This window comes from Microcaecilia unicolor, chromosome 1 (genome assembly GCF_901765095.1).
Source record: "Microcaecilia unicolor chromosome 1, aMicUni1.1, whole genome shotgun sequence".
Taxonomy (NCBI): Eukaryota; Metazoa; Chordata; class Amphibia; order Gymnophiona; family Siphonopidae; genus Microcaecilia; species Microcaecilia unicolor.
Genome location: NC_044031.1, coordinates 515,348,682 through 515,367,525, shown reverse-complemented (window position 1 = coordinate 515,367,525; position 18,844 = coordinate 515,348,682). Strand labels below are relative to the sequence as shown.

Sequence of the window (18,844 nt, the reverse complement as noted above, 5' to 3'; positions counted from 1 at the left end):
AAGAGGTAAAGTGTTGACAGATGAGGGTGGTGGATCTTTAAAGCCTGGCTAAGCTGTGCTGTGTAAAAAGCATAGCTAAGCTGAACTGTGTTTGAAGCCTGGCTAGCAGAACTGTGTTTAAATCCTGACTAGCTGAACTTTGTTTGAAAGACTGGCAAGCTGAACTGTGTTGCACCGCCTTGCTAGCGGAACTGTGTGGCAGTGAGAGCGAACTGCACTGATGAGTGTGGAGTTGGAAGCAGACAGCACGGATAAGACTAGCTGAACTTTGTTTAAAAGACTGGCAAGCTGAACTGTGTTGCACCACCTTGCTAGCGGAACTGGGTGGCAGTGAGAGCGAACTGCAGTGACGAGTGTGGAGTCGGAAACAGACAGCACGGATAAGGGAGAGAGACAATTACGCAGCTGAGAGAAGCAGCTGACTATATATATATATATATATATATATATAAATGCCAGATTTATATACATATGTGGGACCTACATATAGCCACCCATATTAGAGAATTACCCCACTATTGTGCAGTAAGTGTAAAGCTACTGTGCTTAATAAAAAGTCTTCCAGGTGTCAGAAATTGATTATATTGGGGTAGATATTCAAAGTGATTTAATTGGGCAGGAGTCTCTCCTGCCCACTTAACTTGCTTCCCCCTGCCTAAGTGGGGATATTCAGCACCACTTAACTGGAGAGTGCCGCTGAATATCCCCTCAGACCCCTAAAAAGTGGGCAGGTCAGGGCAGTGCTGGGGGTGGCACTGGGGAGGAACTCAGGAACCCCTCAACCATCCAAGTAGGCCCCACCCCATGTATATACATGGTGGTATTTGGGGGCAGATGTGCAGCCCCCTCACTCCTGCCCCAAATGGCACTGGTCTAAAATGGCTGTCACGACCTCTAGTGGCAGCTCGTGGTACTTTGCGTAGTACCACATGCTGCCATAAGAGGTTGCAGCAGCTATTTTAGACCAGCGCCACAAGGGGCAGGAGCAAGGGGGCTGCACTCCTGCCCCTAATGACCACCAGGTATACCGGTAAGCCTGGGGGTAAGGCCTACCTGGATGGTTGAGGAGTTGGGGGTTCTGGGGATACTTTGTTCTGTGCCCTTGGGGAGGGGGGAAGAGGGGCTATTGTTGGGGGGGGGGGGAGGCAAGGGCTAGGGGAATGTAAAAAAATAAAATAAAAAAATTAAAAGACAGTGTTATGTGTTTCTCAGCCCAATATTCAGCCATGGCCTCATAACTCTTATGCTGCCCTGAATGAATATGGGCCACAAAGATCAACATTTAAAAGAGCGCTGACTGCCACCGACTGAATATCCGGGGGGGGGGGGGGGGGGGGGGGGTTATTTTTTCAGCATATGATCCTCAGTGGGGAAAATGATCAACAAGCGTGCCAACAAATTTGTGACCATTTGCATTAAATGGTACTACACAAACTCTCCTTTTAATCTGACCATGCATATCTTTTTCTCTGTTGATTTCCCTTAGAATCTCTGACTATTGCATATGAAGTGCTAGTTTTATACTCAGAAAAGACATTACTGCCAAGCTTCTTGCATACTGGTTCTCTGAATCAGTTAAGAGACCGCACACATGTTGTGAGGTAGAAGGATTAGCCAAGGAGAATAGAGTTATCAAATTATTTGGTTCATCTTGGCTGAAAGACATGGGAAGTAAAGGGGAGGGGGAGGAAGGAAGGAGTGTTGATGTGCTTGGTCAGGCTGCAGCTGCTCACAGTATTGATGGGAAAGTCACTATTCCAGGGATTAGAGTAATTCTGTGTAACTGTGATAGTCAAAATATGCTTGAAACAGGTTGGGAAAGGAGCAGACACTACTGTACAAATGCAACCATTTCATGCATTTTCTCTTCTTTATTACAAAAATGTTTTTAAAGTTATTGTTTGTATTGTTTTGATGTAATAATGATTCTAGTTGAGAAATAAAAATCCTGATGTACTAAAGCAGTGGTTACCATACCTGATCCTGGAGACACCCCAGCCAGTCATGTTTTCAGGATATCCACAATGAATATTCATGAGAGAGATTTGCATGCACTGCCTCTACTGGGGTGTCTCCAGGATCAGGTTTGGGAACTACTGTATTAAAGGGTTTTTCTCATTTGAGGGGTAATTTTCAGTAATGCAATATAAGTCTGTAGGTAGTTTTATACCCTAGGCCCTGGATACAATTTTCAAAGATAACTAGATGTTTGGGGGATCAATATTCAAAGCGACTTAACCAGTCAGAAATGGTTTCTGGCAGGTTAAGTTGCTTGTGCAGGGCTATCAACTGATATTCAGCAGCAGTTAACTGGTTTGTGGTACTGAATATCGCCAGTGACTGCCAAACTCAAAGCCAGCTAGTTTGTGGGTGGTCCTGGGGTGGAGTGGGCACTTCTGGGTTCATCCAACATGATTCATGTTTCGCCACATGCTTTTTCAAGGATATGCTGCCAAAAATTTTAAACTAATGTTTCAAAAACTTCATATAATAATGTTAAAAAAGGAGAAGAAAACCATAAACTATATACACTTTTTCCAGCTCCTGTCCATGCCTGTCCCTGAGAACGGTGTCCCTAAAGGCTGTATTTTGCCCAGTGGTACAGGTCCAGACCCCTGTTGCCTGACCAAGATGACCTTTACATTGGATCCCCTGGTATTGGGATGGGCACTCCCTGGGTCCAATCCCATGCTCCCGGGAAGGGTATCTCCACTACCCACCCATAGCTCTCCTCCTCCTCCTCCTCTGGTATTGTTTTTCACGAGTCACAACTCTCTGGTATAGCCAATGGTTGGTTCTAACTGGGAGTCCCCCTTCTCCTCCAGGTCAGTGGCAGGGGACCAACAGGCAACCAAAACACCTGCAGGCATCCAAAGACACCCCCCCCCCCCCCCCAACGGGCATAACCTTAGCTTTATCTCCTGTCAAACTCCTCCTCCTGACACTCTTTAGTACTACGGCACTATCTTTCTGCATTTTATTTCAGAAATCCTTCCCTTGGGCTTGGCTTCCTCCCACCCAGGGACCTCCCAATCACTGCCCCCTGTTAATCTCTCCAGGGAACCTACTCTTCTGGTAATCCCCATACTGCCAGCTGAATATTGACCCTTTGAATTTCCTTTTTGAAAATTCACTTAGGCAGGTACTTAGTGAGTGAAGTACTCAAGGAATTTGTATGGACAGTTTTAAGTATTTGGTTATATTAATTATGTATGTTACTACTGTAATTCATTAGGAACTGTGGACTAAGCTGAATATAAATAAATAAATGCTATAGTGTGCATCTGTAAGGGTGGTGTAGACTTGGGCAGAACATGAGTAGGACATGGGCAGAACTCCAAGTTATATAAGTAACGTAGAATACTGTAATTTATGTACACCCATGATGCATTCAGGCCCCATAATTATATCAACTCTATATAGCTGGTGTAACTGTGCACACTTAAATGCAAGGCCCACCAATATGGTGATATTCTATAACTGTATCTTGGCACCCAGATGCCATTATAGAATAGGCACTCACTGTGCTGCATTGGATCTCCTAAAGGAGGTGTCCCCTTATAGAACTGCCACCTGTATGCTCAGGCTCACCCAAAATTCTGACATCCTTATGACTAGCGGGGATCACCATGCATGCTCGGTTTTCACACAGGCATGAAAACCAATTGAGTGCAGGAGGGGAGAGACTGGTGCAGCAGCAACTTTGAAAGTGCCTCCGGCTGTAGCTTGTAGGGAAATCACTTATTCTAGCCGCGGTGGAAAGTGTGTGTGTGTCCACCCAGTTGGGCTCAAGCCCACCCAAAATAGGCTATGCCACTGCCTGTATGTCTTTTCTCCATGGGTGGAGGAAAAGGGGGAAAAGTTCACATGCAGATTTGATACTGCCATTCTCTGAGTACACCTTTCTACCCCAAACTAAACTCATCTCCATTAGAGCCGCTATTTCAGGGGTACTCAAAGTGGTCCATAGGCCATTTGGGTTTTCAGGATATCTCTATGAATAGTCATGAGAGAGATTTGCATATAATGGAAGTGACAGGCATGCAGATCTCTCTTCTGCATGTTCATTAGGGGTATTCTGAAATTCTGACTGGCCTGGGAACCCCCAGGACAGGTTTGTGTACCCCAGCCTTTTTTAATGGAGTACTGTGAAATGAGTGCATCCTTTTTGTCATTCTTTGCGGACAGCTTTCAGGCTGGACAGTTTATTTGCGTACATATGTTTGAAAATTGTCTTCATCAACACCTATAGGAAAATTACTTACAGCAGAAGCCTCCTGATGATCAGCTGAATATTTTATTTTTCAACCTAAATGACAAGACATTTGTGTGCATTAAACTCTTTTTAAAAGCTAGCAATATGAAACATGGTCAAGCAATGCCTTTCCTTTCAACAGACTGATAACATTACATGCCAGAACATAAGATGAATGGTTCATGTAGAAGTCTATAGAACTATATCAAAACTTTTCAGCAGAAATAGTTGATGTGTTATTTTCCAAGGCAGATGTTTTCCAGATAAGCTATTGCCATCCTACAAGACAGTAGGACATGAAAGACTTATTATGATACGGTGAATTCTGCATTATGTAAGTCATCTCATCCATAACATATTGTGGATTTCTGTGATAATTTGCCCTTCTCGTGCTTTAATCATTTCAATACGGCTGATTTCCTCGCAGTGCATGAAGAGATGCCCATGGAAAAGAACTTTGACAGAAATATCACAGAGATCTGACAATTTCTTTATACTTGGATATGCTTTACGTGTGTTTTAATTAATAATACATAAAATTATTGAGAATGCTTGAGAACTGAGATTTGTCAGCATCTCCTATCCATAGTTTATGTCTTGTACACCACTTTGCTGTTTGTTATAAAAGGTGGTTAAGAAACTACTGAAATAATAATAATCGCTCATAAATACCATCTAAAGTTTCAGTGAGGCTATTGCCATGGAACTTAGATTTGAAAAATGCATCACCCTACCTTTGAAAAAGGGGAAAATGGTTCCCACAGAAGGCATAGAAATGCCCTATAATAAAACATCAATGGATTAGGCAATGAAGGAGTCTACAGGTATCTAGGCATCCTACAGACAGATAACATCAAACATACCATGGTAAAGAACACAATCAGCCCAGAATACATCAGAAGAACTAGAAAAATTCTGAAGGCTAAACTCAATGGTGGAAATACCACCAAAACCATCAACATCTTACAGTGCAGGAATTGTAAATTGGATTAAAGCAAAGCTAGAAACTTTGGATCAAAAAATGCAAAATTTCATGACCATCAACAATGCTCTACACTCCTGAAGTGATGACAGAGCACCTTCCCCACAGCATAAGTGGAAGAAGACTGCTGCAGGTGCTATAAACAGTGGAAGAGGAAAAATGAGGCCTGGTTGCTGACACTAACAATAGTGAAGAGGATGTGCTAAAGTTAGTAAATCAACAAGGCTTACTTATGACCACAGAAGTCAAGCAGGTCTACAGACAAGAACAAAGAAGAAAATAAAGAGAAAAGTTAAACAATAAACTACTCCACGGACAGAATATATCAGACACTAAAGGAAAAGTTGACATCCAAAATAGGGCAGTGGCTGAAGAAAGGAAACATGAAGAAAGAAACCAAAGGCCTTATCGTGGCAGCATAGAAACAAGCACTTCAAACAAATGTAGTAAAGGCTTGAATTGTGCAAAGAGGCTGAAGAAACTGTGGACCACCTAGATACTGGCTGCAAAAAGATCAGACTGGAACCCTTTTAAAAAATTGGTATTACATTGCTCACCCTCCAATCTTCTGGTACCATGCTTGATTTTAAATATAAATTAAATATTATTTAGCTCTGCAAGTTCACTTTTCAAATTTGTCATTACTCTGGGGTATACATCCAGTCCAGGTGATTTGCTACTCTTCAATTTGTCAAATTGCCCAGTTACATTTTACAGGTTTATAGAGATCTGTTTCAATTTCTCTGACTCATCACCATTGAATACCATTTCTGGCACTGGTATCTTTCCTACATCTTCCTTGGTGAAGACCAAGCAAAGAATTCATTTAGGACCTCTTTTACCAAACCATGCTAGTGTTTCCTGCACGACAATGCCGACAAAGCCTACTGGCAAATCTCCTCGATTGGATGGTTTCACTAATAAGTTTTTTAAAGGTTTCTTTCTGCAGAGCTGGTGCCTATATTGGCATTAATTATGAATTCTGTCTGCGAGGGCAAATTGCTGCCCCCATTCATGATGGAGGCTTGGCTGGCTGTCATTCAAAAACCTGATAAAGATAAAATGGATTGTGCATCTTACCATCATATCTCTATTTTAAATACAGACGTAAACATTTTGGCTAAAGTATTGGCTAATTGGTTGGCTGGGGTATTCCCCACCTTGGTTCATCCAGATCAGGTGGGGTTTGTGGCTCAGTGACAAGCTATGGATAAAGTGAGAAGGACAGAGGACTTACTTCATGTGTTTCAGGTTTCTGGTATACTCATGTGCCTTCTCAGTCTAGATGCCAAGAAGGCACTTGACAGGGTTCATTTGGGTTTCCTTGAAAGGGTTTTGTACAAATTTGGGGTGGGTCCCTTTTATCGTTATTGGATTCAGGCTTTTTATGCTTCCCCAAAGGCTTCTGTCCATGTTAATGGTGGGAACTCCAGTTCATTTACACTTTTTCAGGGCACCCGTCAGAGATGTCCCCTCTCTCCTCCTTTGTTAGCTATGGTTATGGAACCTGTTGCTGTGGCTATTAGAACTAATTTGTATATTGGGGAGGGGATGTTATGGACGATCAAGAATTTAAAATAACATTGTTTGTGGATGATGTCCTTTTATCTCTTACGTGTCTGTTGATTTCTCTCCCTAACTTATTTCCCCTTACGTTCCCGCCCGTAACCTCCGCTCACAGGACAAATCCCTCCTCTCAGTACCCTTCCCCACCACCACCAACTCCAGGCTCCGCTCATTCTGCCTCGCCTCACCCTATGCTTGGAATAAACTTCCTGAGCCCTTACGCCAAGCCCCCTCCCTACCCATCTTCAAATCCTTGCTCAAGACCCACCTCTTCAATGTTGCTTTCGGCACCTAACCTTTATACCTTTCAGGAAATCTAGACTGCCCCTATTTGACTGATTGTACATTTGTCTTTTAGATTGTAAGCTCCTTTGAGCAGGGTCTGTCCTTCTATGTTAAATTGTACAGCGCTGCGTAACCCTAGTAGCGCTTTAGAAATGTCAAGTAGTAGTAGTAGTGTACTCGGCAGTCTCTGGGTATAAGCTAAATGCTACAAAATCTGTGGGCTTGGCTTTTGGACTTGCTCCTCATATGTTGGAGACTCTTCAGTCTTCCTTTCCTTTTAAATTGGCTCATAAGAAGATCCATTATTTGGGGGTTCAGCTTCCTTGAATATATAAGATATTTTTAAGGCTAATTATCTGTTTTTTTCAGTGGGAATTGATTCGGGATATGGAGCAGTTGGCATCTATGGCGATTTCTTGGTTTTGGAGGAGTGCAACTATAAAAATGAACATTGTACCTCTTTGACTGTTGTACTTATTTCAAGTGCTCCCACTTCTGCTTGCTTGATCTTTTCTCTCTGGTTTGCAGGATTGGCTCATTCGCTTTGTGTGGAATCCGAAGTGTCCTTGCCTTCCTAGGACTTTTTTTTATATAACAGTAAGTGGTTTGTGGGTTTGGGTGTCACAAATCTGTTTTGATATTATTGTGTAGCTCAGGTCCTGGGACAAAACAGATCAGGGAGGCCCCCAAGGAAAGAGATCTCCAGGAGAAAGATCCTGATTGCAAAGGTTTCCTGGAGGGAGGCTTCAAGTGAAGGAATCTTCCCAGAGTGTTGGTTGGGCTGCAGTACCTGTGGAGGTGTCTTAGGGAAGCAAAGAGTGGCCCTAGCTCAGAGGTTTGCACTCTGAGTTAAGAAGTAGACATCCAGGAATTGCATGAGAAGAAACGGAAGACTGCAAAGGTAAAAGAGTGCCTTTATTTATCTGTGAAAATCCAGGTCCTGAGTGTCCCAACTTGAGCCTGGTTGGTATTTATGTGTGAGTAACTTGAACTGTGCTGAGGAAGCTTGCTGAGGCAGAACTGTGAAGTGATGAGGAAAATAATTGTCAATGTGGCTGTTGCCCATGTTTGAGCCTAGTCTGTGAAAGGAACAGACTGTGCTATTTTGATTGCTGGTTCAATAATAACGCTTTTCTTTTTGACTTACACTACACTCTGCCTGTGTCTGCGAGGGCTTTATGTCTGTCCATCAGCCACACTGCCAAAGCTCAGAAAAAAATGAAATGAAAAACAAACATTCCTGGAAACAACAGGGGAAATGACACAAAATGAAAATGTTCTGGCTATCGATTCCTATTTGCAAATAGCTCATTTAGAGGACCTTTTACTAAGCTGTGGCAAAAAGTGGACTTATAGTGTGCCCTTTTCCCACACACTAAGACCATTTTAACCCCAGCTATGAAAATGGCCTTTCTGTATTTTTGTGTTAATGGCCATGTGCTAATATTGCCATAAGTGCAGTTGACCATTAAACAGTTTTCCGTGTGAGCACTTACCACCACCCATTTTGTAGTCAGTAAAGGCTCATTAACGTGCAGTAATGTAGCTGTGCTAATTAGAAATGTCCACTCTCTACCCCTGACACGCCCCTTCAAAAAGTTGCTAATTGTTTTAGCATGTTTTTTTAGCATGCACTAATTTGGCCATTACTTCAGGACACCTGAGCACATCCCACAGTACACCTTTAGCGCTTAACACAGTTTAATATAAGGGCCCCTTAACTGGTTAAATGGCTTTTGGAAATTGCCCTCATTCTGTGTGAAAGTTAATTGAGGGTGGCATAAGTCTAAAATTTATCCTAGGATGCTCAATACCCTTGTTCTGGCCCTGGCTATCCTGATAGTGATATTTGTTTTGATTCATGTGTAGCTGTCTTTGTGCACATGTTCTGGAAACCAGATGCCAAATAGTTCTGCTTAGTATTTCTTGATTTTCATATCCAACAATGTAACGTTTCTGTTCTACATATCGTTTTCACAGCATGTTTTGACATACACACCCAAATTTGGATTTAATTAAAAATTGCACATGTAAATTTTACACACAGGCCCAAAATGGAAGGGTCATGAGTGAATTTGGGAGTGTTCCCACAATTTATGTGCATTGTTATAGAATAACAGAGATCCGCACCTAATTTAGGCATGGGGATTTATAGCAAGGTTTTGTTGGTGTAAATGGTTGCACCTAAATGTAGTTGTTGTTCCCTCCAGGGGCGTAGCTAGGTGGGGTCACGGGGGGCATGGGCCCCCCACAGATTTAATCCTGATCTCGTCTACTCTCCACCCCCGCCACCGACCATCCTCAGCCACTTTCGATCCCCCCTCCCGCTGCCGCCAAAGTCTTCTTCAGCGCCGGTCTCCGGCACCTTCATTGATCTGTTTCTGTGAGTCCTGACTCCTGATGTCCTGCGTGCGTAATGCACACAGGACATCAGGAGTCAGGACTCACAGAAATAGATCAGTAAAGGCACAAGAGACGGCGCTGAAGAAGACTTCGGCTGGCAGGGGTTGGGGACCCATGCCAGCAAAGATACCAGGCAGCGGCGGCGGGGAAGGGTCGGTGGCAGTGGCGGGAGGGTGGATTGAAAGTGTGGGGGGGGGGGTCGGTGGCAGTAGGTGGGGTCGAAAGTGGTGGGGGGGTTGGCAGCTGGGGGAGACGAGCTAAACTGTGCCCCCCCACCTCAGGCTCTGGACCCCCCTCCCACCAAGGTCTGGCTACGCCCCTGGTTCCCTCTATAATCAACACCTAACTATGGGGCCCATTTACTAAGCCGCGTAAGCGTCTAGTCTTGCCCAATATGCGCCAAAATGGAGTTACTGCATGGCAACTGCGTGGCTCTTGCAGTAATTTAATTTCTGGCGTGCGCCCGATGCGCGCATCTGAAAAACTATTTTTGGATGCACAAATCGGACGTGCGCCAAGTGGCACTTGACACGTGTAGGTCATTCATGCCTGGTTACCGCATGACTCTTTACCGCTAGGTCAATGGCTGATAGTAAGGTCTCAGACCCAAAATGGACGTGCGGCAATTTTCATTTTGCCACAGGTCCATTTTCGGCAAAAATTTAAAAAGGCCTTTTTTACAGGTGCGCTGAAAAAATTATTCTGTGTGCGGCCAAAACCCGTGCCTACATGACCACAGGTCATTTTTCAGCGCATATTAGTAAAAGGATCCCTTTAAGCGCCATTTATAGACTAGTACTAAGCGCAATTTTTTTCGGCAGTGATTTCTTCAGTGCTATTTATAGAATTTAGTCCACAACGTGTAGAGGTGTATTTAGAAATGCATATGTACATCTTAAGAGCAAGCAGAAATTGTTTTTTTAACTATAATGTAAGGGTTCATATTTCCAGGAACTTTACTTCTAGCCTAGGCTTCTACCATTTGAAAAATGAAATCCTAAACATTGTGAAAGGTGTAAATAACAATAAATAGAGGGCCCCTTTTACAAAGCAGCAGTAGGGTTTATGTCATGTCATGTGCGCCAAATTGACACTGCCACCTGATTAGCGCACCCACCCAGCGCTAATTTCAAAGTTGACGCGTGTTGTTTCCCGTGGTAGAAAATATTTTTCTATTTTCTACCGTGGTGGCATTCCTGGCAGTAATCAGTAGCACGGCCTCATTGGCGCACACTGCATGAGTACCAGACGTGTAGTGTATGAGCCCTTACCGCTAGGTCAATGGTTGGTGGTAAGGGCTCAGGCAGTAAATAGCCTCGCACTAGTTTAATTTTACTGCCCCCATTAAGAAAAACCAGCCGCAGTAAAAAAAATGGCCCAGCGCGTGCCAAAAACACGTGCCCACACTACCACTGGCCACTTTTTACTATGGCTTAATTGAAATAAAGAATAATTTTGTAACAAAATTTACATTTCACACACACACACACACACACACACACACACACACACACACACACACACATATCTATATCTAGCTAGCTAGCTAGCTGGCTATATCTAAATATAGAGCTAGGCAAACACTACTACTACTTTCTTTCTTCTATGTTTGTGCAGCGCTGCGTACGCCTTGTAGCGCTATAGAAATGCTAAATAGTAGTAGTAGTAGTACTTATCTTTTCTAAAGCGCTACTAGACGTACGCAGCGCTGTACACTTGAACATGAAGAGACAGTCCCTGCTCGACAGAGCTTACAATCTAATTAGGACAGACAAACAGGACAAACAAGAGATATGGGATTATTAAAGAGAGGATGATAAAATAAGGGTTCTGAATAAGTGAATAAGGACACAAAACACACACACTCTTGATGGAGAAAAAGTTTTAAATGCCTCCTTTCAATTTTAAATCTGTTTAACAAACACTGTAGAAGTGATTAGAGCATACAGAATATTTTGCAGTTTACTGAAGCAGATGAAACGGACCATCCATGATTTGTAGAGTTTTATTCAAAAAGAAATCAAAGCATGTGCGTGCAGAAACTCTGTTTGGCCCGGTTTTAAAGATAGGTAACCCTTCCACCACTGTTTAGAGAAACCCAGCACATTTTCTTCATTAATCTTACGTGAGGAGAAACTCCAGAGTGCACCTGTATAAACAATCTAGCTGAACCTCCTTACTACTTCCATTTCGAAATATTAATAGAGGTGTGGCAAGATAGCAGAAGACATATCAGTTTGTAGAATCTATTTATATGATATATTCAATTATAACAATCAAAATTCTGGGATGAAAAATAATCATTGCTTGAGAAAGGCTATGAGAGGTGTAAAGTTCAGCACCATGTCATCTCAAGTTCAAGAGATAAAGTTGCAGGCAAGCATCAGCTGTATATTTCAACATGTCAGTGACCGCCTCCAACAGGTTTTAATTGGAAAAGATGCTTTTTTAAAATCCTTGTGTTTATCTAAATCTGTGATAAAATGATAGGAATCACAGGCGTAGACCACACACTAAGCAGCATCTTCTTAAACAAGGGGAATCGCTTCTAAAATGTAATAGCTGTCCAAACTGAATCTAAGAACTGAGGAAAATACTTAACACTTGAATCTGTTCAATATGGAATACTGACACCGAGGCTTGTTACCTGCTATCTGGGCTCATCTACACTGCTGCTGGTGATTGAGAGGAGCCTGCTGGGCTGCTCTGGAGCACAGGGACACTGAATACTACATGGAGGAGAAGTCCCACCCCAGTTTGACATCATCACACTGCTGCTTAAAATCAAGTCTCCCCACTGAGCTGTCTGAGGCTTGTTACCTGCTGTCTGGTGTCTGGGCTCTGCTGCACTGCTGGTGATTGAAGGGAGGCTGCTGGGCTGCACAGGGAGACTGAACACTGCATCCAGTGGGCTCCCAGGAGACAGAGAAGGGGGCAGAGAGAATTTTCATTGGGATCATCGGAAGGGCTCTCTTTCTGGGGTACTGATCACAGGGAGGTGGGTGAGTGAGGTGAAGCTAAGATTGGGGAGCAGAGCTATGTCTACAGGCTCCTTGAGTGATTCGGAGGAGCTGCAGGAGCTGGAGTTGCGGGTGCTAGAACTGCAGTACCCGGACTCCAAACGACATCAGCCCAGGGACAGCCAGCTGCTGCTGCTCAGCCGATACCCTGAAATCTCCGAGGAGGATGAGGAGGAAGAAGACGAAGAGGAGGAGGAGGGCATCAAACGGAAAAGGGGCAGCAGGAGCCATGCGCCCGGGGGCAAGAAGGCGCTGGCCAAGGTAGCCAAAGAGTGCAAGCAGTCTCAGAGAAATGCAGCCAATGCCAGGGAGAGAGCACGTATGAGGGTGCTGAGCAAAGCATTCTCCAGGCTCAAAACCAGCCTGCCCTGGGTGCCACCAGACACCAAACTCTCCAAGCTGGACACTCTCCGGCTGGCTTCCAGCTACATCGCCCACCTCAGACAACTGTTGCAGGAGGATCGATATGAGAACGGCTATGTGCATCCTGTCAACCTGGTAAGATGCAGCTGCTATCCACCCCCTAGCAGTCAGGCAATGCAGTAGCTCTGCTCTGACACTTTCAACCCAGGGACACTTTTATCAATGGAAGAGCAACCCTTCCAGGTGCCCCTTGAGAAAGATCCATGAGCTGTTACCACCAGTAATTAGGTGGTCAGACTGCTTTCTACCCAAGGAGATCAGTCTATCTCTGTGCTCAGAGTAGTTAAACATAATGTGATGTAAATGGATTATTTTATTGCATTATATTTATAAAAATGTTTATGCCACCAAAGTGATCAAAAATTGCTTCTGGATTTGTAATGACTTCTTATCTCGAATCCTAAATGTCTTTCTGTTTCTCTGATGGTTATTTCAGTTAAAACCGTTAAGTAGAGTGTTTTGTTCATAGGGACATAGCAAATAAAACAGTTAAGCATATCTATTACTTAAAGATTTTCTGAAGAAAATAGTATATTATTTAGGCATTTGCAGTGATTGAGTGATGCTGACTATAATGAGATTCTTTTAACCATTTGCAATGTTAAGACAGTGGAAATGAAAGGAATGACTGGCAGTAATATATTTGGATATTATGGAAGATAAAGTGAAGGCGGGGGGGGGGGGGCAAGTGTTCAAGTATCTCATTCAGAATGGAGCTACACAAACAATTTTTAAAAATCAAGGGGACCTTTTACTAAGCCGCATTGATGCCTATGCATGCACAACGTGCGTCAATATGAAACTACCACCCAGCTACCGTGTGGCCTGGGTGGTAATTCCATTTTTTTATGCATATCCACTACACACGTCCGAAAATATTAGCGTGATGCTAACCGGGCGGTAATCGGCAGTGTGCACGTGTGAATGGGTGGCGGTAAGGTCTTTTTTATTTTGCCACACATCAATTTTCCCCCCCCCCCCCCCCCCAAAAAGGCACTTTTTACAGGCGCGCTGAAAAATGGATCTGCACGCGTCCAAAACACGCAGCTACACTAGCGCAAGCTATTTTTCAGCATACTTTAGTAAAAGGACCTTCCCCCCCCCCCCCCCCCCCCCCCCCCCCAAGAGAGGAAAGTGTTCAGAGGAGTGGAAAACATAAAATATTACCTGATGCTTTGCCAGTCCTTGGGGGAAAGGATGTCAGCTGTCTTTTTAGGCTGGCATTGTCATTTCCATTTTAGACAGGTGGCTACAGAGGGTAATTAGGAGCAATATTTTTAAAAATCTGTGAGACACAGAGGTAAACATTTAGGAGTCCTTTTACTAAGCTGCATTAGGCATTAATGCACATTTAATGCAGCTAAAAATGGAGAACTGCGGGAATTGCTCAAGCACCTGTGGTAACTTTGAAATGTGCGTACCCTAACCATGCGCTGAAACATTTTTCTATTTTTTGAGAGGATGTCAGGTGTAGAGAGTGAGTGTTCCCGAGCAAATCAGTTACTGCATTTACATTATCGCGCATAACTGGTTAGCACAGGGATATCATGTGAACCCTTACTGTGTACAAACTTATTGGTGGTAAGTGCTCATGTAGTAATTTTAAAAAATAGCCACACACTAATGGCAACATAAAAAAATAGAAAATAGGCCAGTTTATAGCTGTGGTAAAAATGGCTTCATTGTGTGGGAAAAACACACGTAAAAGTGTACTAAGGCTATTTTTTTTTACCTCACCTTTGTAAAAGGACCCCTTAGAAAAATAATTGCACCACTGTATTTCTATAACCATATGTAATCATCTGTATGACTTGCAGACGTGGCCATTTGTGGTATCAGGAAGACCTGAACTGGAACCCAAAGAAGTTTCTGCAGGGAGCAGGTTATGTGGAACCACTGCTTAGGATCTTATAGCCATGGTTCATGGAGTTTGGTGTGCTTGTATGCTAAAGATTCCCTGATGGACACAGAACTGGAAGAAGGTGATCAGGAAATGTGCTGAAAGGTGAAGATATCATCTAATTGCAATTACCTATTGCTACTGAGCCGAAGTTGAGCAGTTACTCCGACCCTCAAAGTTTCGGGGAATGTGCACTTCCAGGGAGGATGCAGAGTGCTTTCCTCTGAGGATGAACCCTCGATTCCTAAGGCTTTTAGTTTCACTGTAATCATTGCTCCTTGAGGACCTGTTTTACAATGGAAACTGCTACATCTGAAGGTACTGAAGGGGTAGTACACAGTAGACCAAAACCTAGAGGCAAGGTCTACTCTGCAAATTAATGACAGCACTTGTTTTGCACCCTGAGGCCAAGCAGTATTACAGAGTAGCTGGAATAAAGAAATAGATTTATAATATATTTTTATGTCTTTTTTTTATACCTGAACTGTATTTGTTGATACACAATAAATGTTTATTGGTATTCTTGTTGAGGCTTTGTTGCAATTTTTTTATGGCCAATCAACAAGTAGTAAGAGCCATATATACAGTCCTTGGTGAGTTATATTTCTCTTTTTCTTCAGTCCCATTCAAGGTAGGATATGTAGAGGGCATGATCAGTCAGTAGGAGGCCTGAGTCGGAGGAAATAGACTCCCAACCAGTATTTATAGTTACTTCCATGATACACCTCATAGGGATCAATAATCATAGCAAATCTGCATTTTTAAAACACGCTGTCAATGATGGTGATATATTAATTTGTAATATAATACAACAGCACATATGGGGTTTTCTGTCTTATGCTTTTGTTGAACAAAGGCAGCCTTATCTGTCACAAAAATCAAAATGTTGTAAAAGGAACAGAAGTCTTTGGGGCTATTTTGCTAAAGCTTAGTGCATGCAAACAGAATCCTGCACGTACTAATGTATACCTATGGGCCACATTGCACTTAATACACACTAATGTCTGCTAGCATGTGCTAAACTTCAATAAAATGCTACTTAAAAATAATCTATATGCTTTGAAAAACCACAGGATTTTTTTTTCCCGTGTAATATTGAGATGGAGCCTTGGCTGCTTCATTTTGCAGGATCTGCACTGCAAATCGTGCACATTGCATGGCTGGTTTGGGGGATTTAAAAGAGCATTTTTGGATTTGGTTTCTTTGATACTAGTTCACGATTCAGAGAAACTTAGAGGCTCTTGTACTAAAGTGGGCTATAATCTGGGTTTAATGCATTGTGACACATGATTTTACAGCACACTAAGGGGGTCTTTTACAAAGCAGCACTAGCATTTTTATCTCCCGGTAAAAATCAGCTGGCGGTAAATGGGTCTCAGCATTTACCAAGAAACAAAACAAAAAGCACCAAGGGCCTTCAAAGAAAGGGGATAAAGTCTGTTCTATCCCCTTTCACCTCATCGACCCCTCCCCCAATGCTCACCTACCCTTACTCACACCTCTCCTACTCCCTTCACTCTTGCCCATTCCCCTCCGCCTCATCTACCCTCCAATTGCTCACTTACCCTTGCTCATACTTCTACTCCCCTCATCCCTGCATTTCTACATTCTTATTTCTTTTATTACTCCGATAATACTCAATTTATTTCTCTCCACCAATACTTTGTAATCCCAATTACTATGTAAGCCGCATTGAACCTGCTTTGAGTGGGAAAGCGTGGGGTACAAATGTAATAAATAAATAATACATTTAATTGTATATGTTGATGAAGCAATACTTAAATGGACCCGACATGGTCCATGTTTCGGCGCCCAGCGCCTGCGTCAGGGGTCGCAAGAAACAGCTGACTACATGCGGCAGTGTTGTGAAAACAATACAATGTTTAGAAGCAATATACTGCAACGTCATATGGTCCCCTTCACACAAAATTGATAGATATTCTGATTGAGCACACACAGTCCTTCAGTCCTGATTGAGTCCAGAATATCTATCAATTTTGTGTGAAGGGGACCATATATATATTGCTTCTAAACATTGTATTGTTTTCACAATACTGCTGCATGTAGTCAGTTGTTTCTTGCGACCCCTGATGCAGGTGCTGGGCGCCGAAACACGGACCGTGTCGGGTCCATTTAAGTATTGCTTCATCAACGTATACAATTAAAGACTTTATCCCCTTTCTTTGAAGGCCCTTGGTGCTTTTTGTTTTGTTTCTTGGCTTTTTTGTGCTTCGCTCCCTCTCTCTGTTATATCTCAGCATTTACCGCCAGCTGATTTTTCCCATGAACTAAAAACGCTAGCGTGGTGGCGTTCCCTCTATTGCAGGTCATGTGTTAATGTAACCATTAGTGGATGGTATCTGCAGAACATTAACGCAGGACTATTTATCATCTCCTATTTAGATGATCCTGTGATAACTATGCATTAGCCAGTTAGGACCAGATTCTATATATGGCACCTAAAAAAATCCACGAAGTAAACATTTCCACCTAAGCCTATTCTATAACCTGCACCTAGATTTAGGCGCGGTATATAAAATTTGCTGAACTGATATCCCAGCGCCTAAAACTATGTGCATCTATTTACACTAATGAAAATGTATCATAAATCCAGGCGTCTAGATTTATGCACACTGGGCCATATTCTATAACTATGCACGTAAATTTTGGAACTCCTACGAAATGCCCATTTCCCCGCCCATTGCCATGCCCCTTGTGTACTGCACACATTAGAATTTAGGAGCAGTTTATTACAGAATACATTTAGTGAGTTGTGCGCATAAATTCTAATTATTGCCAGTTAGTGCTCATTGCTTGTTAAGTGCTGTCATCAACACTGATTAGTTTGTTAAACCAATTAAGTTATGTGCATTGTTATAGAATATGCCTGGATTTCTGCACAGATCTCTAGGTGCCCTATATAGAATCCAGTAGTTAATGTGCACTAAATATAACGCACTAGCTGGTTAATGCTTCCATGGCCAGTTCCTGCCCATGCCATAGGAGAAATACAGTAAGACTGCACCCCGACATAATAGCCCTGACAAAATAGCCCTGACAAAAAAACCCCAACAAATCAGCCTCTAACAAAATAGCCCTTGACTTAATGACCTTCAACAAAATAGCCCCCTAGAAAAAAATAACACATCACAAAAAAGATGATAAACTACAAGTGAAATCTTCACTTATAAAGTATTAGTTAAGAGTTGCAACAGTCTGTTTATCTTAACAAACGCATTTACCCAAATAGTCTGTGTTGGAACTCTTAACCTAAAACTAGTTTAATCATTATTAACTATAAAACTACCTCGAATACAGGGATCTTCTTCAAGCAAATTTGAGCAGATCCTCTTTAAGTGTGCCGCAAGGTAAGTTCTTCCCCTGTCTGGTACTGTTCGGGTTACTTTGTCAGAGGCCATATTCTAGGCAACCTGATCGGGCCCTTTTGTCAGGGGGCTAATTTGTCAGGGGCTATATTGTGGGCAGGCCATTTTGACAGTTGCTGTTATGTCGGGGGCTATTATAGCTTTTTTGTTTGGAGCTATTTTGTCGGGGCTATTTTGTGTGGGGGCTTTTTTATCGGAGCCATTTTGACGGGGCTATTTTGACCGGGTACCCAGTAAGAAGCAGGAAAAGTACCGCACAAACTGGTGTATAGATGTGAAAAAAAATTAAGTAGTGAATTAGGTTCTTCAGATTAGTAACTGGAATGTAAAGTTGCTTGAGAGGATAATCTGAATTCCTGTCTGGCAACATTGGAATCACTGGTCATTTCTCCAATGCGGTAATGATTCTGGAGAAATTACAACTTGAAATGATTTAATTGTTTACTTGTATGCATTTTGTCAAATAATAGAGGGGCCTTTTACTAAAGCTTAGCATGAGCTAACCGACATTAGCATGCGCTCAATGCCATGTAGCCCATAGGTATAAAATAGGATGCACAGTGGCCTTAGCACACCCCTTACACGGGTTTTCCCCATGTGCTAAGACCATTTTTACTGCGGCAG

The 18,844-nt window shown here is 42.7% G+C and overlaps 1 protein-coding gene across 1 annotated transcript; it reads left to right on the top strand.

The window, feature by feature from the left end:
• Positions 1 to 12,331: 12,331 nt before the first annotated feature.
• Positions 12,332 to 15,251, top strand: MSC (musculin). Its single transcript, XM_030190170.1, has 2 exons — positions 12,332 to 13,009; positions 14,752 to 15,251. The coding sequence occupies exons 1-2, from the start codon at positions 12,530 to 12,532 to the stop codon at positions 14,836 to 14,838; spliced, it is 567 nt and encodes a 188-aa protein (XP_030046030.1). The 5' UTR covers positions 12,332 to 12,529; the 3' UTR covers positions 14,839 to 15,251.
• Positions 15,252 to 18,844: the final 3,593 nt, after the last annotated feature.